The 19,733-nt window shown below is 42.3% G+C and overlaps 1 protein-coding gene across 1 annotated transcript in view; it reads left to right on the top strand.

Annotated features, from left to right (window-relative positions):
* The window catches only part of herc1 (HECT and RLD domain containing E3 ubiquitin protein ligase family member 1), a 57,355-nt gene that overhangs the window by 8,788 nt on the left and 28,834 nt on the right, over positions 1–19,733 (top strand). Inside the window, exons 11-37 of the mRNA XM_022748819.1 lie at positions 718–852; positions 1,152–1,317; positions 1,858–1,983; positions 3,287–3,508; positions 4,698–4,850; positions 5,481–5,613; positions 6,151–6,342; positions 7,474–7,698; positions 7,951–8,124; positions 8,234–8,348; positions 8,451–8,571; positions 8,914–9,085; positions 9,812–10,163; positions 12,071–12,191; positions 12,290–12,341; positions 13,125–13,396; positions 14,290–14,505; positions 14,618–14,738; positions 15,082–15,319; positions 15,443–15,615; positions 16,185–16,340; positions 16,443–16,549; positions 16,662–16,772; positions 16,850–17,020; positions 17,311–17,550; positions 17,905–17,988; positions 18,693–19,252. Of these exons, the coding sequence (XP_022604540.1) occupies positions 718–852; positions 1,152–1,317; positions 1,858–1,983; positions 3,287–3,508; positions 4,698–4,850; positions 5,481–5,613; positions 6,151–6,342; positions 7,474–7,698; positions 7,951–8,124; positions 8,234–8,348; positions 8,451–8,571; positions 8,914–9,085; positions 9,812–10,163; positions 12,071–12,191; positions 12,290–12,341; positions 13,125–13,396; positions 14,290–14,505; positions 14,618–14,738; positions 15,082–15,319; positions 15,443–15,615; positions 16,185–16,340; positions 16,443–16,549; positions 16,662–16,772; positions 16,850–17,020; positions 17,311–17,550; positions 17,905–17,988; positions 18,693–19,252 (4,908 nt within the window). The remainder of the gene's footprint in view (positions 1–717; positions 853–1,151; positions 1,318–1,857; positions 1,984–3,286; positions 3,509–4,697; positions 4,851–5,480; positions 5,614–6,150; positions 6,343–7,473; positions 7,699–7,950; positions 8,125–8,233; positions 8,349–8,450; positions 8,572–8,913; positions 9,086–9,811; positions 10,164–12,070; positions 12,192–12,289; positions 12,342–13,124; positions 13,397–14,289; positions 14,506–14,617; positions 14,739–15,081; positions 15,320–15,442; positions 15,616–16,184; positions 16,341–16,442; positions 16,550–16,661; positions 16,773–16,849; positions 17,021–17,310; positions 17,551–17,904; positions 17,989–18,692; positions 19,253–19,733) is intronic.

The following is a 19,733-nucleotide window of genomic DNA, read 5'->3' as shown; positions in this document are numbered from 1 at the left end:
GTCAGTTACCAGCAGAGTAAACACACAGAGCATAGGTCAGGTAACTTTGACAATATCCTGGATTTTGTAGGAAATCCAGGATATTCACGTGGGGGGAGGGAGGGGGTTAAGGCGAGTGCTGATGTCACCACATCCCAGGTCTTCTGTGCTCAATGGAGATTGTGTAATATAAGACAAAGGTCAGTAACTGTGTGTGTGACCCCCCCCCCCCCCCCCCCCCCCCCCCCCCCCCCCCCCCCCCCCCCCCGTTACAACTGGAAGGATCACGCTGTTTGTGTGCTGATTGTATGATACAGACACAGAAGCGACAACAGTTGATTAGGGTTTAACAATTAAATGAAATATTTTGGAAATGGCGATTTGACCAAGGGCAATATCCAAATCACAGGAGCTGCAGTTTTTTTCTTTTTGATAAAGGTAAAATATTTTCTTCAGTGAAAATGAGATGCAAAACTGACCATTCCAACTGAAATCATGACTCGTATTGCAATCTTAATGTCTGCTGAAATAATCACAATATGATGGGTTTTTGCATGTCGTTCAGCCCTAATAATGAAAGCACAATACTAAATAGCTGGAGTTACTTAAAAAGATTAAACTAAGTAAATTCTTCTGTAATTGATTTGTCAGTGTAAATATGAACTACTGTCTAAGCAACATCACTGTGTCCCTCCAGAGTTTTAATGTCTTGTTAACATTTCCTCTCTGACTCTCCAGACAAGTGGTGGCTTGGCACAGACCATACTGCGTCGACCTCGAGGAAAGTACCTTTTCCCACTTGCGCTCCTTCCTTGAGCGCTACTGTGATGGCATCAACAGTGAAGTTCCCCCTCTTCCCTTCCCCTCATCCAGGTAGGTACACACACAGCCTGTAAACCACCATCACCACTAGTGACAGCCACGGCAATCAGACTGAACGAGAAGGAAGGAAATTAGAGAAGGCAGATTTACAACAGTTGTTTTTTCCCCTGGTCTGTTTCTAGCACTCGCAAATTCCTTATACTTGTTTGCTTTACAGTTTCTCTTGTCAATACACCTTCTTTCCTCTTCAGTTTTCTAGTTGTGCATCAAATGATAAATATGTTTAAGTATGAATAGATTTGGAATATAGCTCAAGCAAATTCTAAATAATTTGTTTTATGTATTTGCAGGGAGCATCATAACTTCCTCAAGCTGTGCCTTCGGCTTTTGTCCAATCATCTGGCTCTGGCTCTGGCTGGGGGTGTGGCCACCAGTATCTTAGGGCGGCAGGCCAGGCCCCTGAGGAACCTGCTCTTCAGGCTGATGGACTCCTCTGTGCCAGATGAGATTCAAGAGGTAAGAGAGGAGTAACATGCTCAATGCATCAATCGACTAATCTGTTTATCAACAAAATGTTTCAGCATTTAAAATATAGAAACATCTTCCCAAATGGCTTCTCTTTTTGTTGTGAAAAAGTCCACCTTAATATTTGTTCAGTTCATACATTCTCCTCTGTATTTGGACACTGTCAGACTCATGCAAATCCTGTAAAACTTTGTTTCATACAAATCATGATGATTATTTTCTGAGAAACACTCAGAGATCGCAAAGTCATTCCTTGACTGTTCTTTTTGTATTCAGAAAAATGCTTGTATTCACTGTGGAACTGTTCTGAATATTTCTTGTGATGCCTTGTGCTTTTTATTTCATGTTGCCTTGAAAACATCTGTCCTGTCCTGTCCCGTCTTGTCCCGTCTTGTCCCGTCCTCTCCTGTCCCGTCTTGTCCTAGGATAAGAGTGAGACAGTATTGTCTTGTCAACAGGTTTTAAATCTGTAGGTCTTTATCACATGACATGAATCAGTGACAAACTGTGGGTGCGTGTTTGTCCCATCAGGCGGTGATTGAGACGCTGTCTGTGGGGGCGACCATGCTGCTGCCTCCACTGAGAGAGAGGATGGAGCTTCTTCACTCCTTGCTGCCTCAGGGCCCCGACAGATGGGAGAGTCTCTCCAAAGGACAGGTACCTTCTGCTGCTTAGTACACAGATAGAGCTGCCGTCCTGCTTTTTGAAATGTGGATTTAAAATCAGCAGTTGTGAACACTTCTGGTTTTCTGAACCTGTAACAACCAGTCTGTAAGATGTGTATGGATTAACCAATGCCCAAGTTGCTGGGACTTCTACACAGAAAATTTTTGGTCAATGATGGATGATTGATGCAGCGTTTACAGTGTGAGCTCTTGGTTAAAGGGCCACTTTGTTTGGTTGGTTGTATGGGCAGAGTAAAAGGCTGCGCTTGCTTCCTGTAAGTGGTCTCTTTCAGCCACAAAGTTCTGACAAAGATGCCTCGAGCACAGGACTCTGTGTTCCCAACAGGCCTGCTTGGTAGTCTAGCATTAAAACTTTCCATTGAATTCAACAATGGAGGCTGCTGCTTAGGAGGGAACTGTTTAAAATGTAAATTCTTGTGGACTTTCAAATAAAATCTCCAGAGAGTGGAAACTTGTGCATGGTTGTAAATCGTGCTTTTAAAGGAAGAGCTGGACATTTTGGGAAGTATGCTCATCCGGTTTCTTACCGGGTTAGGTGAGAAGATTGACACCACTCTCATGTCTGTTTGGTAAATATGAAGCTACAGGCAGCAGCAGCTAGCAGAGCACTGTCCGAAGGTCAAGTCACCTCTAGAGTTCACTGCTTAACCTGTTGTATGTTGTTTGTTTACTCTGTACATATCTGCTTTTCAAGATACTCAGAGACTTAAGATCACAAATTAATCAAGTGAAAAGATCCTAGAACTCAACATTAGCCAGTTAGCTATTTCTAACCAAGCTAACTGGCTGCCGGCTACAACCTTATATTCAATGAACAGATATGAGAGTGGTATTGATATTCTCATCTAACTCATGGCAAGAATGGTAATATGTATATTTCCAACATTGAACTACTCTTCCATCAGGGCTAATTGCTGTTCATCATTTCAAAATGAATGCGTGGCCACTGTAAAATTGACATAACTCGTTGTATTTGTAGTTCATGGAATAAAACGCCATTATAAAGGAAACAAGAAACAGAAATGTTATTAGCTGTTGTTGAAATTTGTGCGGTTTGAGATAACCTCCCCAGCTGAGGTCGACTTTTCTTCTTGCACAAACTTGTTGACATTGGCCTTATTTCCCCGATTACCGGATTCTAAACAAAGTAAATATCTGGTGAATGACCTGGTGTTGTCCTCAGTGTGAACCCGCTGTACCAACATGCCACATAGTGTTGCTTGGTTCTGTTGAATCTTTATGTTTTCTGGAATATATGTTTGTTTGTGCCACAGAGGATGCAGCTCGACATCATCCTGACCAGTCTCCAGGACCACACCCACGTGGCCTCGCTCCTGGGTTACAGCTCTCCTGCTGATGGCCCTGAGGTGCTTTCATCTGGCTCGGGCTTTACAGCTTCCCCAGACCCCACCTACAGCGCCACCACGGGCCATCCTGACACCCACCTGGCTGAAATCCTCATGAAGACGCTGCTCAGGAATCTGGGCTTTTATACTGTAAGTTTGGAGCTAGATTGGTACAAGTCGGAGAGCAGATTTGTCTTGCTGATTTTAGGATGTGCACTATTCAATAACAGACTCTTAGATGTGGCATCATCATGGTCTATTTAGAATTGACAGATGTAGAAATTACTCAGGAAGGAAGTCATCAGCAGAGTCCAACATATAGAGCACCATCGTTTTAATCATCTCTCCATGTCTCCTTCTTCTCTCAATATTCGAGTGCTGGAGGCAGAGCATGAGTCATATGTTATCCTTTGTTATGAGCACCTGCTGGCTCTTTTCCTGGCACTGCAGTGGCTTGGCTCCTGTGCCTCTCTCTCTCTGAAGACGCCATTTTATTGATTGTAACACAAAGGCTGTTTTCCAATGTGTGTGATTATGCGGGCCTGAGCAATGAATGATGATTAGACTGCAGTGCTCTCCACATTTGAGTCATTGCCTTTGGTCTATTTTTCTTTCTGCTTTTTCTTTCCCCTTTCTTCATCTCTAGAACTCCTTTCTGTTCAGGGAAAATTGCGAATGGAAAAACCATGGCTAGATAAATAAATATAATTGAACAAAAGGAGTACTTGTTTGGATGAAATTAAATTTTGGTGGTCTAAACTGGGAAATACCAAGAATACAGATTATAAAAACTGGGTGTGGAACAAATAATGATTCTGTGTAACTCATGAGGAAATTCTAATTTTCAGCCCTTTAATTAGCTCATGCTCTATTATATTCCTTTTGTATGAATAGAAACTGTGAGGGAAAATATTGGTTTAACAAAGTGAATCCAGGGGTGAAAACAAATGTAAGGCTTTTAGGTGGAGCAATCAGGTACAGAAATGGCCAATTTAAAAAATATATTTGCTTAATTTGGGCATCAAAATCACAGGGTCCAGTTCTGGATTCATTTGATGTCTCTTCTGTAATTTTCATAACCAGTTTTAACTTGACAACTTGCTGAAAACTGTCAGCTATGAAAACAACCATTTTCAGGACTCAGTTCTCTTTGGCTATAAAACAGTCAGAGCTGTTTTATATGCATGTTTGGATTCATAAATTAACCCTGAAGATGCATCTCATTGACCAAGTATACTTATTCATATCTGATTTGTGTGTGTGTGTGTGTGTGTGTGTGTGTGTGTGTGTGTGTGTGTGTGTGTGTGTGTGTGTGTGTGTGTGTGTGTGTGGGGTACAGGATCAGGCGTTTGGGGAGCTGGAGAAGAACAGTGATAAGCTGCAGCAGGGCATGTCCTCCTCTGACAGCAGTCAGCCAGCTCACCTTCACCAACTCCTCTGCTCCCTTCAGAAGCAGCTGTTAGCATACTGCCACATTAACTCTGTCACCGAGGTATGGACTCTCCACTGTCCCTGTGTTTATAGCTGTACATGTTGACTCTCTTTTACCTACTGTATATTACACTTTTATGATCGGGGAACTGGCAATTACACAATCAAAAAATGCATTTGTTTAAACTTCCCGGTCCTGTGCCAGTAGGATCATGTGACTAATGCCCTCTTGTGACACTGGTGGGATTACATCATAATGTCTCAGTTTGTATTACACAGACTTGAAAGGCAGATTCCCCGTGATGATTGAATTTGATGAAGTTATTCACTTTTTACTGGCACAACTAATTTCAGAACTCACATGTTGATGTTAATGAAGCCGGATATTGGCATTAAATTGCCTAAGAGAAAATATGTAAGTAGTTTTCATTTCTGATGCGCGAAACAAAGTAACTCTTAGTTGCACGGCTTTTTCATGAGCTAATTCTTGACAAAGTGAGTGAGATTTCAGTGGCTTTGCAGATGTATGAAGTTTTGTAAGTATGTATTTTCAGGATGTTCCTCATGTTAACTACATTTCATTTTCTCAGACAGCGATTAACTGTCTTAAGGTCAGAGAGTTCAGTTTAAAAAAAATCGCAAAAGTATATCTAATGTATTAAAACAATGTGATCTCTGTGTTTTTCTGTAGAATTCCAGCAGTGTGGCTTTGCTCCACAAGCATCTGCAGCTCCTGCTGCCCCATGCCACAGATATCTTCTCCCGCTCAGCCACTTTGATAAAGGAGAGTTCTTGGAATGGCAGCATACGAGAAAAGCTACAAGGTGAAGATGAGCAGTTAATTACTTCTGCAGCAGGGCAGACGTGCCTCCTCACCTCTCATCCGCTTGCTATTTTGACCTCTGCCTGTTAACCTTTGCCTTCTCATTGTAAAACACTTTCATTATCTCCGTTTCTATATTGATCTTTCCTAGAATCTTAGGTTCACTTTATTCCATTCATGCTTTGTTTTTTCACAGTTTGCGTCATGCTGCTAATGTCAAATCAATAATACCTTCGGGTCTTTAAAAGTAATAAAACATGCCCCTTTAAATAAATTGTATCAACATGCAGAAATAAGGTGAATTTTTGTAAGGTTAATTATTTTGACACCAACCTGAAGAGCATAATTTTTTTCACATTAATGTTAAGTGATAGGAATAAGAATTCTTTCATTACCCCTTTGCAATTTTTGCTTGTCTGATCCAGAAACTCCCAATAATCTGAAATTTTACACTTGACGTTGTCATTTCAGTCTTTTGTCATTAATTCCTTGTAATTTTTGAAACTTAAAATGCTAATCTTGTTTCTGTCATCTCCAGAAGTGATCTACGTATCAGCAGCAGGCAGCATGCTGTGCCAGATAATCAACTCCTTGCTGCTGCTTCCGGTGTCAGTGGCGAGGCCTCTGCTGAGCCACCTATTGGACCTGCTCCCTCCTCTGGACCGGCTCAACAGACTGCTGCCTGCTGCGTCCCCTCTGGAGGACCAGGAGCTGCAGTGGCCTCTTCATGGTGAGCCTGAAACAAGGAGCTTTTCTTGTCTTGATTAAGGGTCTACTCACGAGCTTTTCCAGTCTGCTGTGGCTGCTTTACGACAGTCCATTAGCTGTTGTATCACTTAGTGTCAAAATCATCTCTGTCAAAAACATATTTACTGAACAATAATGTTCATTGTCGCTGTTTGTTGGTTTTTCTTGTGAATGAAGTTTTGAATTCGCTGTGTTGGGATATGTGTGTGTCTGTGTTCCTTGGAAAATCCATCAGCGTTCCTTAACACACTGGTCTTTTATTTTATTTATGTATTTAAAGTTATTTTTTGGGGCATTTTTGCCTTTATTGTGATGGAGACAGTAAAGTTGGGGAGAGAGAGCGGGGATGACATGCAGCAAAGGGCCGCGGGTCGGATTCGAACCCATGGCCGCTGTGTAAGCATATGTGGTACGCTCTCTACCAGGTGATCCACCGCGGTGCCCCCACTGGACTTTTACAAGTAAATTCAAGGATAACCTTTGAATGCCATGTACTAGACTTGGGTCGATATTTGATAATACTGAATATTGCGATATTTCCTGCCATATGCAGTATTTTTAATAATATCGCAGAAAAATTATGTAATTATGTAATTAAAATTGAATATTATTAAAAAAACAACCTGAAACACATACAATAATATTATTATATTATATTTCAGCTGGACTGTATCGAGATATTTCATTTTGAATCCACCCAAACCCTACCATGTTCTATAAACTCTGCACAGACTGTAACAGGCCAGGTCAGCTTCAGTCCCACATGCTTGTGACAAAATTTGATCAGTAAAGTGAATTTGCATTAAAGCTATGTATGTGTTTGTTGTGTGTTGCACTGGCTCTACTCAAAGACTTTAGCATCGTCCTCAAGACGTTTTGGTTTGTGAACCGTTGCCAAGTGAGCAACAAATGTAATTTAAGACTCTGGTTTTGTAGTTTTCTAGATAATACATGGCTGTAACTCTTTCAAGGTTTGGGGTCCCACTGAGGCTGTTCAACATGTTCACCATAGCGGACCCATTGTAGGGCTCTCAACACCTTATACACATATCACCTTAAAGTCTTATATTTCTGGGCAGTTGAATTTATGCTATCCCCCTTTCTAACTTTCCAGGAACCTCTGACTTTGCTGAGCCAGCCTCAGGAATGTCCCTGCCCCAGCCGGCGCTGTCCTGGGTGTGGCTCGTGGACCTGGAGAGGACAGTCGCCCTGCTGGTAGGCCGATGCCTTGGTGGGATGCTGCAGGGAGCTCCTACCTCTCTGGAGGAACAGGATACTGCTTACTGGCTCAAAACACCCCTCTTCAGCAACGGCTTGGAGATGGACATCCCACAGCTTGGTAGGGAGGGGACAGATACAACACTGTGACTTTAATTGTTGAACACTGGTAACAGCATGAGCAGTTTAGTGATGTGAATTTAAATTCCAGCAGGATATTTTGTACTCAGACTTTCTCAGTGGACTCATTCTGCTCTTTGACTTTTAGAGATGGATTGTGTTTCTCTTTTTGCCCCTTTATCCCACTGTTAATCTGTTGTTTCCTCTGCGATTTGTTCAGATGATGAATATTTGTTCACTTGTTTTCCTTCAGACACCTGCATCAGCTCTTTGTTGGAGGCAGCACTGTCTGGTAATGAGGAGCAGAAGCCCTTTGACTGCACGCTGCGTCCTGACTTGAGCGTCTTGGTGGATTTGGCTCTGGGTTCCTCTAAAGAACCTGCCAACAGCCTCTGGATCAACTTGCAGGACTATGCCATCAGCAAAGGTCTGCCATTGGACTAGGCTTATAATGAATTCCATTGTCTCTGTGCTAAAGTAAATAGCCCTGAAATGTACCTGACAGTGTACTGACTGTGCTGTGTCTTCTGTTGCAGACTGGGACAATGCGTCTCTCAGTAATGAGTCTCTGTTGGACACTGTGTCCCGGTTTGTGTTGGCAGCCCTGTTGAAGCACACAGGGCTGCTGGGCCAAGCCTGTGGAGAGGGCAGGTACGGTAATATGATACAATACATCGGATTAAAGGTTTACACAGTGTTCCATAGAACCAGCCTGAATTAAACATCACAAGTATATTTTTAATTTCCCATTAGGTACCAACCATCCAAGTCCCTCGCAGAGGTCTATCGCAGTGTTTATAAAGTCCGAAACCGTTTGTTGGCCTGTAAGAATATGGACTTCATCCAGACCCGATCATCTTCACGTGAGAGGAGGGTGAGTAAAGTTACATTCAAACATGCGCATTTGCATTCACCTTTATGATCTTTAACATTATCATCATAATGAATCCAAAAACTACAAAGTTACATTTTCTTATTTCACAGGAACATTTTATAAGATTGCGTTTCTTAAATGTGAAAATGTATAATATATACCTGTGAATTATCTGTGTGTCTGTCTCTGCTCTCAGACACCAGTGAGACCACCTGTTCTTTGCATATTGTTTAACAATTTTCTTCTCTAATTCAACACTTTCTCTGCTAATCGCTGTTTTGGTCATGAAACAAAACGATTTCCACAGTCACTCATATATGTAATTTGTTTTCACATGGTCAGATTTCAGACAATCAGGACTCTCTGGACATGGACCCTCAGGAGCACTCGTTCACACGCACCATTGACGAGGAGGCAGAGCTGGAAGAGAGAGCCGACCGCGAGAGAGAGGAGGGCCATCAGGAGCAAGACGATGAGGAGGAGGACAGGGAGCATGAAGTAATGACGGCTGGAAGTAAGTGCATCTGCCTGGAGTTGTGTGCTTTTATGCTTTCAGTGTGCAAATCATCAGAAACATTCGGCATATAATTTAATGATATAATGTATTTTTCAGTTCATTCAAGCCTGTAAAAATCTATCTCATCTTTATGATTATGTTTATTAAACTGGTGAATTATCCACTTCATGTTAATATTATTATAATTATTCATTTAATAAATAATTAAAACATTGACTTGTAGTCCTAAGAAGTTTTCAAAATGACAAAGCAGTTCAGCTGTGTAAGTGATTATTTACATTTCTCTTACTGTTATTAGTGTAATTTATTTGATAGGAAGCCACTGTAACCAAAAACATGAGAAGCAGTTCACCAGTTAGTTTCATGGAAAGAATGGTGTTTCAAACATATTGTGTTTTCATAGCATGTGACGATTAGCATGTGTAATTTTGCTAAATGTGGCCTCTGATGAACAGTAGTGAGAAAGTCCTCACGCTCACACATCAGTGGGATGTTCAGCTGTAAAATATAATTTTCATAATTGTGATGGAGAGACAGTTCTTCTGAAATGTAGGTGAATGTGACAGTGTCTTTTCGGTGTGGTGCATTTGCTTGAGCTTTGGTTTTAAACTTTGCACTCTGGTAAACCGTGGGTGCGTTACGCGGCGGCTGCTCGTCCTCTAACCCAGCATTCTGTGTGTTTTGTGTGTGTGTGTGCGTGTATGTGCCTATCGCACAACACAGAAATCTTTCAATGTTTCCTCTCAGCGCGGGAGGTGGCTCGCAGTCGGGACAGAGAGCGAGCTAGCAGCAGCACAGGCCTGGGCTCCGGCTCTGTTTCCAGGAGTGGTGGAGGAGGAGGAGGAGGCGGAGGAGAGGAGGACGCCATTCTGTCTCAGGAGGGAAGGAGGGGCAGTACGGGTCTCCCAGAGGGCCAGGACCTGTACACAGCTGCCTGTAACTCAGTGATCCACCGCTGTGCCCTGCTGTTGCTGGGGGTGAGCCCCGTGCTGGGCGAGCTAACCAAACAGAACCAGGACGAAGGCCAGACCCAGTCAGCTACAGGAACACAGGAGTGTCTCGGCTTCATGACCAGGTCAGAGCACTGGCCACCCAGATACAGTCAGATGGGAGGAGGTGGTAAAACATAATTCAAAAAACATCAGCGACAGTTAAACACTTGATTCCCTCGTTAGTTGTGATTTTGTGCTGCAGAAATATTCCTCTACTGTGGAGGGAGGTGGTTTCACTTGTTGTCCAGAGAAAATCAGCTTGTTGGATTGTCCTGGATGCAAAGTATTGAAGGATAGGTTTTATTAAAATAACACTCACTTTCCTACATGAACACTACATTTTGGTCACTGTAATTGTTCCTCTTGTCCACATTGGCTATGAATAGATTCCCTCCAAAAGCAAATCGAGAGTAAGACATAGGGGACAAAATCTCAATCTCTGAATCAAATGGGGAATTTCCCAAGTGCTGTGTTTGTGTTTTTTTGCCGAGCCATGGTGAACTCAAGAATAGTGAACCACTTACTCACTAAAATGAATATCTTTGGACGAGATCCATTTCAATTGGCTCAGACTGCTGAAGCCTCATATTAGCTCTTGCTTACAGTATGGGTTTTTATGCAGAACAAGAACTATGGATTTGGTACCCTATCTCTAATCACTTAGAGAAGGAATCTCTCTCAGCCAGAATCATTACAGCAACTAGAAACTTCTCTCAGTGTAAGTTGATTTTAAGACAAACTTGAAACCTATTTTTTAACGTTTGGGCTTAAACATAATGGAAAAAATACTAATTGGCCAACGAGGCGTATGCCAACAGGAAAGTTTAATAGATCTGGAATTGCCTTGGAATACAACACCTAGTAAAATCTGAAAATACCCACTCTTCTATCCACTGCCAAAAAATGTGATGTGTGTGTGTCCAGTGCACAAAGTGGCGTAGCTGAGGCTTCTTCTCGTCTTTGTTGTTGGTTTCTGTGACAATGACGGTGCTAAAAATACACTGTAAGCCTTTTGTATTTTCTGTTGGTAGCATGTCCACCCAGAGGCAACCATGAGAATGTGCACCTGGCTGTTAAGTAATCAGAATAGCTCTGGAGTTCACCTGGCACCTTAACCTAATTTTCCCATGTCTCAACAAGTTTCATCTGAACGTTGACCCACATTCACTCTCCACATTCCATCGGGAGCTCCACGATCCTGATCACATCTCAGTGCTGTTCTCTGTGCTTGAGGCCTCAGTAGAATCTGTCAGAGGCAACCGCTCCACAGCCATCATGTACCAATTATTAACTTGCCCTTTTTATACTACAAGATATGCTGCATTTAGAGCTTTGTAGTGTGTTTGTGCTTTATGTCACACATCTTTGAGTCTGTGAGGAAAGAATCATTTTAAGCATCTTGTTTAGTGCAGTTACGTTTTTTAAGCTGTTGTGTCGTCACTGATGAAGATGATCAGATTCAGATTTTCACATATGAGGACTTTGCCTTGTGTGTGTTTTGGTGCATAACAATAAACATAGTAAGAAGAAAAAATATATAAAAAAGCAAAAAAAAAAAAAGAAAAGCATAGCAAGTACAGATAGCTTAAATATAAATAGAAAAATTTAAGAATAAAATATTTACAATAAAAATGGGGAAAATATCATAAAAAATATAAATATAATACAAAAATACAATAATGTACAATGTGCAATATGACTGTATGTATATATGGTATATATGATGGTGGTCTGTTTTCTTTCCTCAAGCTGTGAGACACTCCACCATGAAATTAGTTTTATTTATATGACTTGATTATTTATTCATTCACTTGATTATTTATTTATTAATATTTACTTATTATTTATTCATTCATTTTTCTAACTTTTATTTTTTTGTGAGTAGCATAAAGGATCTACATTTGCAATTTTTGTTATATAATCTTGTTTTGCATAATGATAATCAAATTGAATCTTGATTAATCAGTTCCTGTGATGTGTGTATGTGTAGGAGTGAGAGTCTGAGTGCAGAGAGCCGCTCAGTGCAGAGCAGCCCGAGTTACAGACTGATGAAGTCCAGGAGTGAGTCTGATCTCTCGCAGCCCGAGTCAGACGAAGAGGGTTACACTCTGGTAAAGCAGACGCTCTCACATACATGTACTCACTACACTGATACTTCCTATGTTTGAATGAGTGCTACATCGGGCTTTGTCTCTCCTTTGTCTTTCAGAGTGGAAGGAGAAATGTCGACCTGGACTTGGCGTTCTCTCACAAAAAAAGAGGTAAAAATCATTTGCAGTAAATCTGTCGATTCAGGTTGATTCAGGTTTGTCTTTGTCATCTTTCATATGTTACTCTTGTCTCTCTGTCTCTTGATTCCTGTGTGGATAGTTTATTTGCTTCTTTTGGGGCAGTTGAGCCCCAAACACAAGAGGAGCTCCAAGCAAGTAAACGATGGCATGTTTCTTCCTCTTGTTAGCTCATACCTCCATGACTGTGATGCCCCCTTCCATTCATCTCTCATGATGAGGCCCTTGTTCTGAGCGCAGACACTTCATATTCTACTATTCTGTGTAGCGTGCTTTTACATAAACAGAGAAAACAAGTCAAGAACACACAGATGTGCCTCTTGTACAAATAACAGCTCATTCTTCTGCTTGGAATGTCCCTTGTGAAGAATGTGATTTGTCACGCTGAAGAGATTTCATGGAAATTACCAGTTGCATCTGTAAAGAAATCATCAGTACTGATACTTTGAGGTTCAGTGCTGTCAGTTGTTATATGAAAAGCCAGCCCTGATTACCATTCCACTTCTCAGCTGCAGCATTTTTCCTCAGTGGGCACTGGAAACTCAGCGCGCCCATTATAGATGAAATCATAATGGCTGATGAAGGCTTGTGCCTGCATGAAGAATCAGCATTTGGCCATTCGATGAACTTTTATAGAGTAATAATGCATCGCACTGCCAAGCTCTTAAGTGCTTAAAAGCTACATGGTCCATCCATTAAGAGAGTTATCTTGTGCATTTATGCATCTGAAAGGCTCCTCTCCCTCTCCATCTTCAGGTTTGCTTCACAGCTCACCAGACTCCCTGGCCGAATCCTGGTTCAGAGCCAAACTGAGCCGTCAGCGGAGCTACAGCTCGGCGCACTCCTACGAGGAGTCCGACCTGGACCTGAGCCGCTCGCTGGGCATCCACGCCCTCATTGACAACATGGTCAGTTTCATCAGTGGTGACGTGGGCCTGGCTCCAGCCTTCAAGGAGCCAGAAGAAAGTATGTCCACCAGCCCACAGGCGACAATCCTGGCCATGGAACAGCAGCAGAGCAGAGCAGAGGTGAGGGACTGTCTCACAACTTTGGTACTCTGGAGTCTGAAGTGAAGCACAAGTCCTTTTTATTACTGTGATCCCACCTAAAATTATAATGAGTAATCAACATCACAACAGACACCAGGGATATAATAATTTTATATCCTTTTTGTTTGAGTGATTTTCATTTTCTACTTCAATTGTTAATAATTTATAACAGAATTGCTTAAAAGATAAGGCTGGTGTTTTTCTGTATTTTTCATATTATCAAACAATCCCCTGAAAAAACCAAAATCATTAAAGAATTAACCCGTCTCTCAATACTCCCACTTTCCTGTGTGTGCTGCTCTGAACCCACCGACTCCTACTGAAGATCTTTAACAACTGGTCACAAATATATAGTTGCCTATTTTCAAAAAGAGTAAATAAAGTGCAGATTAAACAGTTGGGTACTAGAGTTTTTAGAAATCTCAGATAGAAGTAAATAGTACATTTGTTAAGGACTATTTTCAGTTGTGGATTTGAGGTGCTACTGAATATTTACAGCAGCAGAATGGGTTATGTGGGATTAACTCAAAATAAACTAAAGTGGTTGTGTTCATAATATTAAGGGAACATGTCACCTGCTACAACCAGTTGGGTCACTGATGTGTTTTAAGTCGTTTTTGGACAACAATGGAGCTTTGTGGCACATCGGAATATCAGGCTTTGACACACACACAATAGTTTTGAAACAACTCATTGTTGTTTTTAGTGTTTTCATTGGATTTTTTGGGAAAGAAAAATACAGAATATCATCAGACTTAAACTTTAAACCACAAATGAGACTGTTTCTATCAGTTGATGAAATGACCATCAAGGAGTTAGATGTGTAACCCTTTCAGAATGTATACATGATTGTTGGGGTGTGTTACCTTCAGTTGCGGTTGGAGGCGCTCCACCAGATTGTGGTGTTGATCTCTGGCATGGAAGAGAAGGGCAGCCAACCTGGGAACGCAGATCGATCCAGCAGTGCCTTCCAGTCCTCTTCCCTGCTCACCTCCGTCAGGCTGCAGTTCCTGGCCGGTTGTTTCGGCCTCGGGACCGTGGGCACCGGAGGACTGAAGAGAGAGAGCGTTCAGCTACATCACTACCAGGTACGTATAAGGCTCCTGATGGGTGTATACTTCTCTTTCTGGGAAAAATAATATCTATCTGTTTTCTACCATGTATCTTAACATAATAACATAAGTGTACTGTTATTTTCAGGATGGTGTAAAAGCAGCTAAAAGGAGCCTCCAAATGGAAATCCAGACAGCCGTCCATAAGATCTACCAGCAGCTGTCTGTCACACTGGAGAGAGCACTGCAGGCGAACAAACACCACATCGGTAATAAGAACTGCCACCATATACTCTAAGTCATGCAGCTTTAACAATGTAATGAGCTAAAATTATTCAGAATGTTTCAAATATGAATCATAGACATTTGTCTTAAGATTTTTTAACATTAGCTCATTAACATTTTCAATTGGCAGCTTCCCCTGCAGGTGCATCATGGGTGACATTACCAGGTCAACTTTCAGAGCATTTGAACTGAGCTTGCTTAAGTGTCCTTAAAACACACAACCAAATCCTAATCTGATCCTAATCTGGATATTTTTACTTGAGATTCAGTTTTTCCAGCAGACTACCTGATGCCTTTGTCTCTACCTTGTCTCTTTCTCCATCCTAGAAGCCCAGCAGCGCCTCCTGCTGGTGACTGTGTTTGCTCTGAGTGTTCGTTACCAGCCAGTGGACGTTTCCTTGGCCATTTCCAGCGGGCTGCTCAACGTGCTGTCTCAGCTCTGCGGTACAGAGACCATGCTGGGGCAGCCCCTCCAGCTGCTGCAGAAACCCGGAGTGTCCCAGCTCAGCACTGCCCTGAAGGTGGCGTCCACACGCCTGCTTCAGATACTGGCCATCAGCACCGGGTAAGAGATCTAGGAGATTTAAAAGTAATGAAATGGAGTCATCATGACATCAGTACTGTATAAACCTGAACTGGTACAAAGAAAAGATTGAATCAACCGCTGTGTCTTTCCTTGGGTTTGCAGGACATACGCAGACAAGCTGAGTCCCAAGGTGGTCCAATCGTTGCTGGACCTGCTCTGCAGTCAGCTGAAGAACCTGCTATCTCAGGCAGGAGTTAGTCTTCTGTCCTCTGGAAAAGAACAGGAAGACAACAAACAGGAGGACAGTGCAGACTCTGAAAAGAAAGACTTTAGAGGTGACAGAATAATTCACTCTCATTACCCTTTGATGGAAAGGATCTTTTGTCAGTCTGATGAGGAAGCCATGTTGTCCCTCTTGTGTTTTATAATACATGCAGTATTCTGTTTGTGGCCATGAGCAGTGTTACTTTTCATCAACAGAAGCTTTGATCAGTCATATTTGTTGACAGTTTTTCCATCATAATGAAGTTTTGTTAACGAGAACTATAACAAGATTGAACAGAAATGTAAATGACTAATAGACAGTGAGTCATATGATCAGGAAACAAGAGCAGGTTTTGTTCCATCATTTGTTACAAACACATGACTGTAGTCAGAATCACATCAAAGAATCTGGTGATATTCAAATGAAGAGGGATTAAAACTAAAATAAAAATCTGTTGCTAAAATAAGCAATGATTTTTGAATCACATTTAGATTCTTTACTATTTAGTTAAGTGCAGTTTGGTCTAACACTATGTAAAACAACCTGGTGAAAAAAAAAGTTTGTGTTCCATGAAATGCAACATGCAGCCTATAATTGTGTGTGTGTGTGTGTGTGTGTGTGTGTGTGGTCGTTTTTCAGCTTTGATACGTAAGCAGCACACGGCAGAGCTCCACCTGGGAGATTTCCTGGTCTTCCTCAGGAGAGTGGTCTCCTCCAAGGCCATCCAATCCAAGATGGCCTCCCCCAAATGGACTGAAGTGCTGCTCAACATCGCTGCACAGAAATGCTGCTCAGGTGGTGCAACCAGCTGGTGTAACACAACACAGATACATGTGTGGTATTTTATGTAATAAAGACATACCAGAGATATTAACTCTTGTTGACTGTTTATTTTAGGCGTCCCTCTGGTGGGAAACTTGAGAACTCGGCTCCTCGCTCTTCATGTTCTGGAGGCTGTCCTGCCTGCATGTGAGGCCAACATGGAGGATGACCAAATGACACAGGCATGCCACTTTGTTTGGACTATGGCAAAAATATAGACTATCACTGGCCTAATCCCTTAATGTAACAGACTGTTTGTCACTAAGCAAGCTAATATAATCTCCTCTCCTCAAGGTGGTGGAGCGCCTCTTCTCCCTGCTGTCTGACTGCATGTGGGAAGCTCCCATTGCTCAAGCAAAGCACTCAATCCAGATTAAAGAAAAAGTCCAAGAGCTCAAACTACAGGTGTGCAACCGACCACTCACCCTTTCCTAACCCCTGCTGTGTCTGTTTGAATGACTGACTGTTTCTTTAATACACAGGGAGAGGCAGAGGAGGAGGATGAGAACCTTCCCATTCAGGAGGTGTCCTTTGATCCAGAGAAGGCTCAATGTTGTGTGGTGGAAAACGGCCAGGGGTTGACGCACGGCAGTGGGGGAAAAGGCTACGGCCTGGCCTCCACTGGTATCTCCTCTGGATGTTACCAGTGGAAGGTACCGAGTTGTATTGTTACATCTTTATAGGTGGAACAAAAATGATAATATAGTCCATTTAGAAGCTGTTATCATTGCTGTTGTAGTCCGCAGTTTAACGATACACGCCCAGACAGGATGGTGGGTTGGCGCTTTGTACACACAACCAGGCTGAATTCATTGAAAACAGATATACAAAGATCACAGTAGAGACAAAGCCTACGTCTAAAACATAGTGTCCAAATATAAATTATCTCTTTTTTAAGTTGTCGACCTGTTTTGATTCATTTCGCCTTTTATTTCTTTCGTAGTTTTACATCGTGAAGGAGAACCGAGGCAACGAGGGCACATGTGTGGGGGTCTCACGCTGGCCCGTGCACGACTTCAACCACCGCACCACGTCAGATATGTGGCTGTACCGGGCGTACAGCGGAAACCTCTATCACAATGGAGAGCAAACGCTGACACTGAGCAGCTTCACTCAGGGAGACTTCATCACCTGTGTCCTGGACATGGAGGCCAGGACCATCTCCTTTGGCAAGAACGGAGAGGTGAGAGACTCATGGGAAAAATAAGTCTAAGTCAATATCAGATACTGTAGCAAACTTTAGTCTCCAGATGACAAGACCGGGGTGATATTCATGTGGCGTACAGCAGTTTATCATGTTTGCATATATATACAGTCTTTTCTGTTTGAATATGTTTCTAAAAATAATATATATTTCTTTCGCTTGCCTTTGTCATTGCACATACACACTCACACAATGGACAATGGACAAGGACACTTTAATGCACAGACACATTATTAATATATAAAGAATCTATAAAAGAAACAGCTGGAAAAATCTCATGTATCTCCTCGGAGTTCTGTGTCCATCTCTAACTGTTAACTTGTGGTTCCACAGGAGCCAAAGTTGGCCTTTGAGGACGTGGACGCCACAGAACTGTATCCCTGTGTGATGTTCTACAGCAGTAACCCAGGAGAAAAGGTAAGACAACATAAATGTTCACCCGCCTGAGACACATACTTCCTCTTGGTCTGTAAAACAGCAACATGAAGTCATTTCACCTCTGCTGGCTTACTTCCTTATCTTTTGTTTAGAGCAAGTCTGATTTCTGTGGTTGACCAGAGAATTACCAGAATATCAGTGACTTGGGGATTGAGATTTCTTATCTTCAAACTTGCTGTCTTGTGTTTTGATTTAAAAAAAAAAATGAATGTTGAGTTAATCCCGGCACATTGATGTTTTTAAAATGTCAGTGTTGTTGAACGTGCATTATCCTCTATACTCTTAACACTGTAAATAAATAATACTTATAGACACACTCCCTCACTCTGTGGATACATGTGTTTATTCCCGCCTGCTCAGAAAAGTGATGGTGGTGCAAGGTTTTATTCTCAAGTCAAAAAAGCCAGAAGATATGAGAGCAAGATTAAGTGAGATGTGTGTGTTTTATTGCCTCGGACATCTGTGGGTAACTCTGACTTTCCCTTAGCAGGTAAATTCTGTAAGAAGTTGTGTTTGTTTGAAATGATTATGCAGACTCTCTTTTACTTCTGCTCCCAGAGTATAATATTTTAAGTAATCCCTTTATATTGGGTTTAGCGTCTCTTTGTTTATTTACTGTATACAGATAGTTATCTAAGTACATTATATAAATGTATATTTTACTTATCTTTGAATGGCTCCAGGTTAAGATCTGTGACATGCAGATGAGGGGAACACCTCGAGACCTCTTACCTGGTGACCCAGTCTGCAGCCCCATGGCCACTGTTCTGGCCGAGGCCACCACACAGCTGATCCGCATCTTACATCGCACCGACCACTGGACCCATCGCATCAACAAAACGATGGTTGAACGGCTTCACAAGATCAAGCCTTGCTTTAGAGAGTCAGCCAGCACGTCCGGTAGCGGTGGGGCGCAGAGACTTAAAAAGAGTCGCTCGGTGCAGAGCCGCGAGGAGCACGACGCCCAAAGAGAAAGCCAAGAAACGCCCACAAGGACGGAGGAGGAGAGGGGACGCCACGGACGGCAGCACGGCTTGGGGGAGCTGTCCGAGCACCACCTGCGAACGCTCTGCACAGAGGTGTGGCCTGTCCTGGCGGTGATCGGCGGTGCAGATGCAGGCCTCCGTGTCGGTGGGCGATGTGTACACAAGCAGACCGGGCGCCATGCTACTCTGCTGGGTGTGGTGAAGGAGGGCAGTACCTCAGCTAAGGTGCAGTGGGACGAAGCTGAGATCACCATCAGGTACTGGGTGAAGAAGTTTTGCGGTGGCACCTTTTTTGTCACTTTCCTTTGGACATTTTTCTTTGTATATATATATGTTGCTATATTTGTTATTTACTAGTATATTTTTGTAGGTAACTAAACTGTCAGCTGCTTTATTACTATCTTGACAATAACAAAGTTTCTGGCTGCCACTGCTGTAGGGTAAAAATGTGCTGAAACTGCCTGTATTCATGTTCCTCTGATGCATTAGCCTCTTGCTTTTTAATCACTTCTTCACCCCCCATTTCCCTTACTCTGATTTACTGTTTGTACATTTCTGTCACTGACTTGCCCCTGTGCATCATTACTCTTTTGCATGGCCCCAGGAATTCATTGAGTAGCATTGTTTTGTGTCATACCCACACATTCCATCTTTTTATTTGTCTTGCATGCTGTGCTCTTTCTCTCCTGCCCTTTCCCTCACTTTGTGTTTCCTTCCCTTGTCTCTTTTCACTCTCCA

This window comes from Seriola dumerili, unplaced genomic scaffold (assembly GCF_002260705.1).
Source record: "Seriola dumerili isolate Sdu_G_001 unplaced genomic scaffold, Sdu_1.0 BDQW01000011.1, whole genome shotgun sequence".
NCBI classification, from domain to species: domain Eukaryota; kingdom Metazoa; phylum Chordata; class Actinopteri; order Carangiformes; family Carangidae; genus Seriola; species Seriola dumerili.
Note: the sequence above shows the minus strand (reverse complement) of the source record. Positions and strands in the feature narration are given on the sequence as shown.